Below are 12054 nucleotides of genomic sequence, written 5' to 3'. Positions count from 1 at the left end.
CAGTTCCATTTGAGGTTGCTTTTGTCCTAAGCAATAATGGATTTGTTTGGCACTGGGTGCTGCAGTTATGCAAAACAATTGCTCAGTCATCATAGGTCACATGTTCTTTAAATGTATTAAGCAAAGATGAAAAAGAGGTCAAATCTTTATTTTTGTCAAAGCTTATGATTTTTCCATTTTGTCAACAATCCTTGAGAATCCCTGAGAAGAAGAGGCATGGAAATGCACTGTACAGTGCATGTGTTCTGCTTGCCACCAGAAGTTGACAAGTCCAGTGTGCAAAACACAGTGTGAGCCCTGCTCCAGTGAGCCCCAGGCGTGTACTTAAAATAGGAAATGGTTATTGGAACTAAATTATTTTGCCATTTTTATTTTTAGGTTTGCTGGCATGGGTAATCTCATTAAGGTGCTAACCAGGGACATAGACCACAATGCAGCACATTTTTTCTTGGATTTTGAAAGTAAGTCTCTCAGCCCTTCACAGCTGGTGCATTTCAGATGGTAACAGTAGGGTTGCTTATACCTGCTGCAGTGAAGGCCAGGGGACTGAGTTGCAAATCTGGAATTTGAAAGAGTTGCATGTGTTTTTTCTGTTCCTCTCTTTTTTTTTCCTCACCTCCAGTAGTAGCCAAGCCACCATCATGCTGCTGTGTAAATTTTCTTTCCGTGCGCTTAGTCATTTTGGGTTTCTGTGGTCACTGATGTCCATCCATCTGCCTGCAAATCAAGTAATCATGAAATGGAAAATTCTGTCAGTATGCCATAGTAATCTGTGCTGAGCCGTTGTTCACCGTAATCCTCTCTGAGACAAGAGTGATCCCACTTTGGTCGTTCATCGTGCAGTCAATGTGCGTTTTTAACATCCGAAAGTCCAAAGTGAAACTGTCTGATCTTCACAGATGTTTTGGGCACCTCGTGTAAAAGATCTGTGGCATACCTGTGTTAGCATTTTCTGCACACTGAAATGATTCATCTTGATGTGACCTTGATGATCTATGATGGCTTTCTGACAAAATTATAAGGGCTGACAAAAGTAAAGCTCTTTCCTTCTGTTGTCCCATCAGGTAAAAATCTGTAGCATGGCTAATGCTTGCAAATATGGTACTTGGCCCTCAAGGCAGTACTCCTGCTCAGGACACTGGTGCTAGGGTGTTCCGGGACAGAATGAGTCACTGGCAAAGCCTTTGTTTGGATTCTGCCCCTTTCCAGAAGGGGAGCTGTGAAGATGTTGGTGACGTGGTCACTTCTTACAGGAAAGCTGCATGGCTGGGACCACCAGCTGTACCTCCTCGAGGTGTGGGGGTCTCCCCTCACCCATTGGGGCGGCAGCCTGAAGGATGGGTTTGTGCCTGATGGAACTCTCTGGTCTTCTTTCCCCCCACTGCTTCAATCAACTACATTTGGGCTGTTCCTTCTTATAAAAAGAAAATTTTCTTGTCTCTCATTCTTGTCTTGGCAGGTACCTTAACATGGGGAACCTTCTAAAAGTTTTGACATGCACAGACCTTGAGCAGGGGCCAAATTTTTTCCTTGATTTTGAAAGTGAGAAGATGATTTTATATATCTATTACTCTTTGCCTGCAGTAGACTGCATTTGTCATGTACTTAATGTATGTTTTCATTTTGCCATCTTTCTAACTGCTTTGTATGCCTGAGCTATGGATAATTGTTCAGCAAACTTTGATATAAAGCAATAACCTGTTCTAAAATATCTTCAGGTTCTAAAATGTAAAATCTTTATTTCAGAGAGGGCTTTCAAATTATATTTTACTGTTGAAACCTGATATGGTTCTTATTTCTTAAATTAAAATTCTGCCTGCTTTAAATCAAAACTTTAAAAAGAATTGGAATTATTTGAAAACTTGCTGAAATTGCAAGGAGATGGATGCACCTTAAAGAAAGGACTGAAAATGAAACATGAATCACTTCCACTTAATAATGCTGCATATACAGATTTGCTCACAGCAGCTATTCATAGCTCCAGCATCATCACGTTAAATGTGTATATGTGAACCTTATTTGATTTGGCACTGAAATTTAGCCTCATCCCTTCTTAAAAGGGGATCTCAGAGTGTATAGAAATAAAATTTCTTTTGAAAAGAGATGTGACTTGGCTGATCAATGCCAGGTGTTATAGGAGGTTCACATATTGTCTATATTTCTGCTTTTAGTTTTTGTTGCATGATACAGTAAAGCCTAAGAATGGCAGGTAAGTGTTGCTGGCTTCTGCTATGCATGTTTAATTACTGTCTTTTGGTATGCACTGTTGCTTTACCCAGCTGTACATCAACAAGCTTAAAACTAAGAAAATTAATTCTCAAGTGCATTTTGACCATGTTATAAAATACAATGAAATAGTGTAATAAAAAAATTAATGAAGTATTGTGATATGGACAATTTGAGATGCTTTATATCTTCTTTTCTTCCCCTGAATTATTTTCAATTGTGTTTGATGAAACAGTAGCTTGTTTATATTAGTTATATAAAAAGTTCTATTATTCGGAAGCGAATGCTTGGAGAAATATGGTTTTGCTTCGATGACATTTAAACTTACAACTTCTCTAAACCCTTACCTTATAGTGTTGATTCTTATCAGTTGTCTCTTATGAGTATATTGTTATTGGAAGATGATTATCATACAAATCATTCATAAAGGGAAGATTAATCAAAGGCTGTATTCAAAAATCAGGAAACAAAGCTTCTTTAAGACCAAATCTTGCATATTGTCAGAATAGGTACAAGTTAGTGAAGTAGGGAGGACTCATAGTGACAATTTTTGAGCTGTGAAGTTCCAGCTTAATCTGCAAATGTTGAACATTTAACTGGAGTAAATGAAATTCAAGTTAGCTGGATGGAAGAGGCATAATTCTTAAATAAATTGCAATAAAAATTGCTGTGTTTTTTTTTTTTTTTAATACAGATTCTTTAGCTGTCAATTTTGTTTTAAAATGCATGTTTTGAGCATGAACAAGATTTGGCATGAGAGTAAGCAGGTTGCTGACATGAAATGTTTACATACGCAGTTAAATTAAGTGACTTATATTATGGCTGAATTGTTAGACTGTTCTTTATTCATTTTGGACCCTGTCCTGCATTTGTTTCTGCTGCTATACTGTGTATCCATGCTTCTTTCTCCTCTGTTTCAGATAGCTTGCCTTGACAGGATCTTGGCTTTGACACAGTCAAGATCTTTCTTCAAGACTTGGCACTTTATCTTGTGATACTTAATGTTGTGTTTTTATGTGGAAGGACAAGTAAGCTCTGTATTAAATACAAATTTGACAATTCTGTGTTACGTCTGGCCCAATAATAGGCAGTTGGAAGGCTTTTGTTGTTTTGTTCTTAAATCCCTATATATATGTATATCTTTGGGGTCAGCAGACTAGTTAAACGTTTCTTGTGTAGTACCACAAAAAGCTAAAAATCAATGTCCATAAAGCTTTATAGTGCTAAAAACTTCAAATCTAGAAAGATTTTAGACTGGCTTCTGACTATTATTTTTCCCCCAGATATTTGTCTTGGTGCTAGATTCTAGTGACTGCTGTGATGGACTACCAGAATGCATGCAAAAAACATTCTGATAAATGATATGATGGGCTGTTGGCTTCCCTTTGCCCCAGCACTGGTTTATTCTTTCTTTGGTCATTCACCTTACCTATTTGAAACAATTAGTTGTCCTAAGTATTCTACTAAAGTCTGTGCAGTGCCAGTTGAACATGAGCAAAGTGCACAGCTTTGCAAGGATGATATTGTTCACATGAAACAACCACCTGTAATGTGGGAAACTTACAGCTCAACTTTTACATTAGAGTCATTTCTGTCACAGTGCAAATCCTTTCCAAATTTAGTGATTTGAATAGTAGCTAAAATACAGTGTACTTTCAGATGGTGATTTCAAGCTAGGGCTGACAGTGTTCTGTATTACCCCCAGAGAGCTTGGCCAGGTTTCAGAGGAGCCACAGAGACAGTGTTCTCCATAGTAATACTGATAGAGATGAATAAATTATTTCATCTCCAGCAGTCTGGTATTTTTCTCTCCCTTGTTTGTGAGTTTTGTCCCAGACAGTTTCAGATGACTTGATGTGTTCTTCCCTGGGAAAAATATCAGTTTAAGTAGTGTTTGCTGTGCAGCGTAAACTTTTAACCCCAAATTTCGCTGCCTACTAGTTCTGTAGGCTAGCCAAATTTTTTTTTAAATAGTCACTAAATGTGTGTGTTCCCCCTCATACCATATGTTGTCATATTTTTGTAGTATTTAGTTCACATATACAGCATTTGTATATTGTTGCAAGTCTGTTCTTCTGTGTTTATGGTGTGAGCATTCTAAACTGCTAAGTGTATATTGCTTTTAGCACAATAACATTCTGATTAAATTTAAAATTAATTTAAAGATGAACTCCCCACTTGCTTGCAGGACCTAAGTCTTCCCTTTTCTTAATACTGGATTGAAAATAGGAAAGTTGCCCGGAATAACCAGGGGTCAGCTCCCGTGGCAACAGTATCAAGACTCAGGACATCTCAGTGAGCTGTGCTGTGCTTACTGTGTTTGTTCTTTCTGTTCTCCATAGAAAATGAAGAACCATTTGGTTTTCCAATGGAAAAGCATTGGTGGGTAAAGACACGGCCTTGTTGTAACATTGTAGCAGGAACTTAAATGAATGTGGGGAAAAGGGAAATCCCTGACATTTTGTCTCCTTCATCCTCCTGTTTGGATGCCTGGCATTGCTGGCTGCTTTTTCTTAGTTGCCAAGAGTAACTCTAGAAGTACAACTCCCTTTCCTGCTCTGTGCCCTCCACATTGAGGAAAACGAGTTCCACAATTAGTGATTCTCGAGCCAAAGTCCTGTAGGTTCAGTCCTCAGGTACATACTGAGGGATGCTATTCCCATAATATGGGATTGGGACCTTGATCTAGTCAAGGTGACAACTGTGCTTAGGAAGAGGGACCCTCTTTCTCCACCTGTGATGGGCTTTCAGAATACAGTGCCCTGACCAGCACTGAGAAGCAAATAAACCATTTGCTCTGGGTCAGCCATCACTAGGTCTTGAAGATTTTCTGTATCATCCTTTTTATCTCTATCCTAGTAAGATCTTAAATGTATTCTGAAGGGATTATAAAAGAATTCAAGTTTGCTTTTTAAAATTGAGCTCTCTTCTAGGTGGAAAAAAAATTACAGATGGCAGAGGAAATTAGTTGGGACAAATCAGGTTTACAGATTTCTTTTATTGGAGAGGACTAGGTCCACCAAATGAAAGGTCCAAGATGAAATACATACCAAAATAAATAACTCAGTACCTACTGGGTTTTAAAACAGTTTGATATTTAGAAGTTGGTAATAGTCAAAACAAACAAGCAGACAAACAAACAAAAAAACCACTACCCCAACAAATTAAGTATAAACAATTGGTTTAGGTTTCCTGGAACATTTTAGGGAAATGAATTGCAGTAGTTGGCTGATTACATCCTATACTATCAGGAGTGATGAAGGTGTTGACTTGCCCAGCCAGCTGTTCAGTGAAGACCACTAAAATTGTATCTGGAAGATGGTTTTTGTTTCGTGGAGGGTCATAGAACTGCAGCTGCTCTGCTTGTTGGTGTGTTTTGAAATGAGGAGCAGGAGTTCTTGTGGGCCCTTCTGCTCTGCCCTCCCAATGTTGAAAAATGAGGTCTCCTTACTACACAGGGTAAAGAAAAAATGGCATGAAAAATTAAGTAGGCAGGAGATGTACTCAGTGTGAGACGATCCAAGTGACAAGTCTTGATTGCATTATTTAATAACACAATCTGGAATGCTACAGAGCTTCACGTTTTAGTCTGTATTTCACTGTAGCATTTCATGTTCGTGCATGAACTGCTGCCAGTCAACTGGTGCTTCCCTGTCTGCTCTTTTCCCTCATTTTTTGTCTTCATTTCTTACAGCAGTCTTCAGCAGCTTTCAAAATTATGTGACCTTTGTGATGATCTGAAAAGCACTGGCCACTTTTACTCGATGCCTAATCAATGTGGTGCTCTTTTATTTATTTATTTTTAAAGGAGTGACCAGCTTTTTTTTAACCTGTGCTAATTCTTGATGTTTCTTAAAATGTCAGTTAAACTGTTGCAAGGTCTATATGTAGGCATATTTGCCAATAACACAGACTGTCTATGCAATAAACCATAAAAATAAGAAGTATTGTGCAAAAATTACAGAAAAATCCATACAGGCAATGCATGTGAAATTTGTTTTCTCCTAATACAAACTTCATTTTCTCTTGTGTTTTTCTAGTGTGAAACACTAGAATACTGTGGTGGTTTTATTTCAAATGTAAAGATTTACCTAACTTCCATAGGAAATTGTACATATGGGTCATGGAAAAAGCACTATTAAAAAGACATTTTCCAGACTCCTTAAACTGCACAAAGTCATGAGAATATATTGTCCTTAGATAGCTTTTGTTTGTCCCTATAAAAAAGAATCTATTGTTAACACCCTGATTTTTGGCATTGGAAATAGTGAACTGAAATACAATGATATTTATTTCATAACATATTTTCCCCATGTAAAGATAAAAGTGGGGGTTTCTTGTTGTTTGTTTTTTTTCTTAAAAAAGCTTCAGTAACTAACAATTATTTTTTAAATATTAGTGTAAAAGGAACTAACCTTGTAGATTCCATCAAAGTTTAAAAAAAAAAAAAGTATTTCATTTCAGGTAAACCATGTCCAAGATATTTGTACTAGGTGATTCTTTTTAAAGGTTAAAGCCTTTTGTTGATTCTTCTCAAAACATACTTTGTACAGATTTGCCTTTCTTTAAAAGTATATGTGTAGCTTTTTGAATTTATGATCAAATATGCATTTGGGAAGTCCTTATTAATTATACAAAACCTGAGACACAGCATATGTCTTTAAAGACAGGACAAAAAAAAACCCAAAAGCTCACACGAGATCTTTTTGTTCTCAACTCTGTGCAATGAGTGCAATAAAGAATATGTTTTGAGAATTAATTATATTTAAAAGTAAAAGATATGACTCCTTTCCCAGCTAGTTAAAGATGAGGCAGAGAAGATGGGAAATGACCTGATGCAATGTTCCTAGATAACAATAGACAGGGACACCTCTGCTATCTGCAGTGAGTGTGTCTGAGTGCTTACCTAAATCTCTTCCAGTGAGCCTGTACTGTACCCCAAGGTGAAATTATATCATAGTCATGAAGACAACTCATCAGGATTTCTTCTCCTAACTCAGTTTTAAATAAGTCAGGAAGGATAGATTCCAGGTGGGTTTTTGGGATGGTAAATGAAGCTAAGAGACTACTAAAATGAATAAAATTACTCTCCTGGAGTTCCTCAGACATTGTAGTAGCTCTTCAGGGAATGGAAATTCTTGATGAGTTGCTGCATGAAGAATTTTCCCATAGGTGATGGTGTGCCTATTGAATTCCACATTGTTGTTAAATATATATATATGCATGTAATATGTTCTGCTGTTTAGATGCCCAACCTACAGAATCTGAAAAGGAAATTTATAATCAGGTGAATGTAGTGTTAAAGGATGCAGAAGGAATACTGGAAGACTTGCAGTCATATAGAGGAGCTGGCCATGAAATACGAGAGGTGAGCTAGAGCGTTACAATTGTGCACAACCTGTGGTTGTTCATTGTCTGATCCTAACCAAATACTGCTGGGTTTTAACTTTGCTTGCAGGAGCTGTTTTGGCAGAGCATGTTGTCTATTAAAATCACTATCTTGAATTTCTGCTCTGGAATGTTTCTTTTTAACAGCGAAACAGATGTCGCTTGTTTCAGTCGTATTAATCCACATGTGTAATAGCAAATGATGCTTCTCAAACTTTTCAGGCAATTGTTGCTATTGATTTTTCTTTGTGTTCCCACATGAGCTCTTCTTGAGTTAGTAGTGAATTTAGAAAGAACGTGGTGTGACTACAGTGCAATACTGAGTAGTGCTGGCATCTTCTTGTGCAGTAATTGGAGAAGTCTGGTGTGGTAATCCTAACACAAAAGACATCTCATTTTCAATCCCTTTTAGTTGGCTTTTATTTACTACAGTAGACTTTTGGAGAAGCAAAGTTTCTGTACAGAATGTCAGTCCATTTTTTTCTCTATGTTTAAAAAAGGGTGAGATAAATCCTTTCCCAACCTCTGTTCTTTCTTCCTCACATGCAGCAATGAGGGCTGCTCTAATCCTGAAGTGAGGAGTTACTGTAACATACCCTTAAGAAATAGTATTAGATAGGAGGGCTCTCTGCTCTCTCCAGACAACATTGAGATACTCATAGACATTCAGCTTTGAGAGTTTTTTTCTCCATTGAATTCATCAAGTAGTTTTAAGAAGGGTAACTGTGTCACACAAAAAACCTTAGGAGGGGAGATGGCTTACTTGTTCTTCAAGGAAGGAGCAGGATCAGGGAGAGGCTGTAGGATCAGCCAGGAATTCATGGCTCAGTGAGGAAGCCTGCAGCTCTCTTGGAGAAAAGAGAGGCACTCCTGAGAGGAGGGAGACATCTCAGGAAGGAATCTTTCTAGGGACCAGAGAGGAGTGTGATGCAACTTACAGTCCAGGGTTGACCAAAACATATTTCAGAATCAAGGAGTTGACACTGAAGATGCAGCAGGAGAGTTATGAACATTTTTATTTCTCTTTTCTTAGTATATTTTCAGTTGCTAAGTAGTCGAGTTTCTATCTTAAAAACCTAGAGAGGTTGAATTTAAAGTATTCTGTTTGGGAAGTTTACTGTAAAAACAAGATCTATGCATATATACCTCAAAGATCCGGTGCACACCATGTCCTGGTGGTGCTTTATGTTGTTGATTATGCTTAAATGCTCCTACTGTAATATTTAGCCTGAATTTCACAGCAAAGTTGTTGATTTTTTTTTTCCTGCACAAATTCAGGAGTTGGTGATAGATACCAACATTAGGATGAGGCTTTAATTACTAAACTTTTTTGCTGGGAGGAACCACAGTGAAATTGTTGATTTTAATTAATGAGGTCTGGTTATGTAAATTTTCTTATCTGAGTAGCTTTATTTTTAACAATTTCTTTCTACTCTCTCCACGTTGTTTTCCTGTTCAGGATACTTACTTTCAACACAATTACTTAGACCTTTTTGGAACAGACTTGGGTTAGTACAGGCTTGTCTCTCAACTGGAAAACCTCTCAGTAGGTAGAATTTTTGGTTATTAGATCTTCAAACAATTGTCCTGCATAGGTTTTTTAATAATTTTTTTAGTCAGCAGTGCATCAGTTATTCTTAATCTAAGCATACTGTTTTCCTCTCCTTTTCTAATTTAAGGCAATACAGCATCCCAATGATGAGAAGCTGCAAGAGAAGGCATGGGGTGCAGTTGTGCCACTAGTAGGCAAACTAAAGAAATTCTATGAATTTTCTCAAAGACTAGGTAAGTAGAAAGGTATTAACTTGTGTTTTTTGTCTTCATTAATTAGTATATTTGGCATATGTGATCACATCTAGGTCAGCTCCTTAATAGAAAAAAGGTTATGTTGCGTAGATTCCTTCTATACACTGGATTGGATCTTATTTATATCTGTGTACTACCTTCTTGCATGCAACAGCAGACTTGCTTCAGTGGGTACCTGAAAGGAGAGAGAGAATGGGAACATGCTTGTCATCCTCCTTCCCTACTCCTTTAGTAACTCCAGAAAGCAGTAACCACTGATTGTTTGAAAATTAGTGGACTAAATAATCCGGGAATTAGTCCTGTTAATGTTTCTCCTACCAAGAGAATTTAAAAGTGTCTGTATAATTTGTCCCTAAACACCAGAAATAATTTGGTCTGTGGAAATGCCTGATCTTGGTTCACAGAGTTGCAATACTTAAGATGGTGCTTCATACCTCTTATGAAACCAACTTGACTGATGTGGTGGCTAAGCTGATTATACCTATTAGACTTGTTTTTTCACAAACTATCTGTTGTTATCTCACTTTTAATCAGAGTTATTAGCGTAGGTCATGAAAAAATGAGTTCAAAACATGGAAACTTTTTGCAGACAAGTTCTGCTTTGTTAAAGAGGTGAGGCATTTTTCTCAAGAAGATGAACAGGAAGTGGATTGAGTTTATCGTAAGACATGACTTCTGCTTATAGTTATGTGCCTCTTGAATTCTGTGTTATCTTAAAGGCTTAAGTCTGCTAACACAGGTTACTGAAATATGTCTTACACAAATGTTGCAGATGAAGCTTTTCAAGAACTTTTTTTTTGTGGCTCTCAGTGCCAGTGTGACTTAGTCTGTAGAGCAGTTTGTAAGTAAATATGACAACAATGACACATAAATAAGCAATTAATTGCTTATATTAACCAGCATGTATTTTGGCAGATGTGTATTTTAAGTCTAGCATGCAGGATATCAACCAATAGAGATACGAGAAGCAGATGCAGTTGTATATGGCAAAATACTGTCCTGTCGTTTTAGAGGCAGGATTGCGAGGCCTGTTGGGAGCCCTGACGAGCACTCCCTATTCCCCAACGCAGCACCTGGAGCGAGAGCAGGCTCTCGCGAAGCAGTTTGCAGAAATTCTTCACTTTACACTCCGATTTGATGAGCTCAAGGTAAGAACTCGTAGTTTTGTAAGCACAAAGGCTGGCAAAAAGAAGCCAGGTCTGTTTACTGAAGCAATCCAGTTGTGTTCTCTTCTAGAACAGAGTGTGCAGTACATACTCAAAGATCTAGTGTACTTGGCTTGCTTGCATGACCTAGAGTTAGATTAGACTGGAAAGAGATGAAATAACATATTTGCTTTAGGCACTTGTTATATTTCAGTTCATATTAATCATGTTTCTTCATCCAAATTTGGCATATCTCTTGGGATACTGCTGCTACTCTTAGTTTGCGCACATGCATAGTCCAGCTATTTTCTTGCTAATGTGCAAAGAACTAAGATGAAATGATTATTAATTTGCTGGTCTGATCCTTGGAGTCAAACTAGGAAAGCAATTTTTTTTCAGCCTGCTAATTTCTGTCTCCTGCTCCTTTTCTTTTTCCTGTTAGATCTTGTTTTGCAAAATCTGAGAAACTAACCAGAAGGCTTTACTTTGTGGTTATCAGTTCCCAATACGTCACAGGCCTTTTTACTAGAGGAAGCCAAATATTTTCTTATTTGGAGTATTATATTTTATGAACACTTGTCCTTATTTTTCTCGAATTTGTTACAACTCTCTTGCTTCCATATCTATATAGATGACAAATCCTGCTATACAGAATGACTTCAGCTACTATAGAAGAACTCTGAGCCGTATGAGGATTAACAATGTCCCAGTAGGTAACCCTTGGAGGAGATGACATATAATCTTATGCTACCACCTCTCTTCTTCATGTACAGAACAACTAAATTTTTTTTTCCTTCCGTTTTGTAGGCAGAGGGAGAAAATGAAGTAAATAACGAGTTGGCAAACAGGATGTCTTTATTTTACGCTGAAGCAACGCCAATGTTGAAAACCTTAAGTGATGCTACCACAAAGTTTGTGTCAGAGGTAAGAGTGTAAATGTGTGCCCTGGATAGTGTGCTTCAGAGCACCACAGGGCCAGGCATTATTTGGAACACAAAACTTCTACCAGGCTTAATTTGGCATCTAGAAACCAAACTTGGTTTTTTTTGAAGCTTCAAGAAATGTGAAGTGTCTTTTCCCAGGTGCTGTAGAGGTTAGCGACTTCAGCCACTTTTTGTGTCACCAAAGTTAGTGCATAGTGTCACATCAGTGCTGATACCTTTCCTCAAAGAGGGAGGGGGACAGGTAAGTATTTTGCCTCCATTTTGGTGGTGGTTTAGAGCAGAAATTACAGAAAATTGAAAGTGAAACAGTTTGATTCTGTGTGCTTGAAATAAGGAATGGAATTGAAATGTAGCTTCCTTTTCTCCTTCCTGAGAGAAGGTTACACTGTGTAAAGTCAAGAATACTACATTATTGCAAAACAGGAGGATCCTGAATGGGAAAAGTATTCCAACATTTTGACACTATTTATGCTTAATTACCTAGATAAATATTGGTAGTAAAATCCAGTCACTGCAAGTATTGTGCTTGCCTTCTGGTAACTGTG

General features: G+C 37.6%; 1 protein-coding gene across 4 annotated transcripts in view; it reads left to right on the top strand.

The window, feature by feature from the left end:
- Positions 1–12054, top strand: part of FAM49B (family with sequence similarity 49 member B) — a 98669-nt gene that overhangs the window by 79743 nt on the left and 6872 nt on the right. For 2 of the 4 annotated variants that reach the window (XM_017825246.1, XM_017825247.1), the window contains exons 4-9: positions 1460–1542; positions 7473–7594; positions 9294–9399; positions 10432–10568; positions 11197–11274; positions 11373–11489. In XM_017825246.1, coding sequence (XP_017680735.1) covers positions 1470–1542; positions 7473–7594; positions 9294–9399; positions 10432–10568; positions 11197–11274; positions 11373–11489 — 633 coding nt within the window. In that variant the 5' untranslated portion in view covers positions 1460–1469. Of the gene's footprint in view, positions 1–378; positions 462–1459; positions 1543–7472; positions 7595–9293; positions 9400–10431; positions 10569–11196; positions 11275–11372; positions 11490–12054 lie in introns of all 4 variants that reach the window. The other 2 variants (XM_017825248.1, XM_017825249.1) reach the window with 2 other exon arrangements.

Source organism: Lepidothrix coronata, unplaced genomic scaffold (assembly GCF_001604755.1).
Source record: "Lepidothrix coronata isolate B3197 unplaced genomic scaffold, Lepidothrix_coronata-1.0 Scaffold117, whole genome shotgun sequence".
Lineage (NCBI taxonomy): Eukaryota > Metazoa > Chordata > Aves > Passeriformes > Pipridae > Lepidothrix > Lepidothrix coronata.
This window is presented reverse-complemented; position numbering and strand designations above follow the sequence as displayed.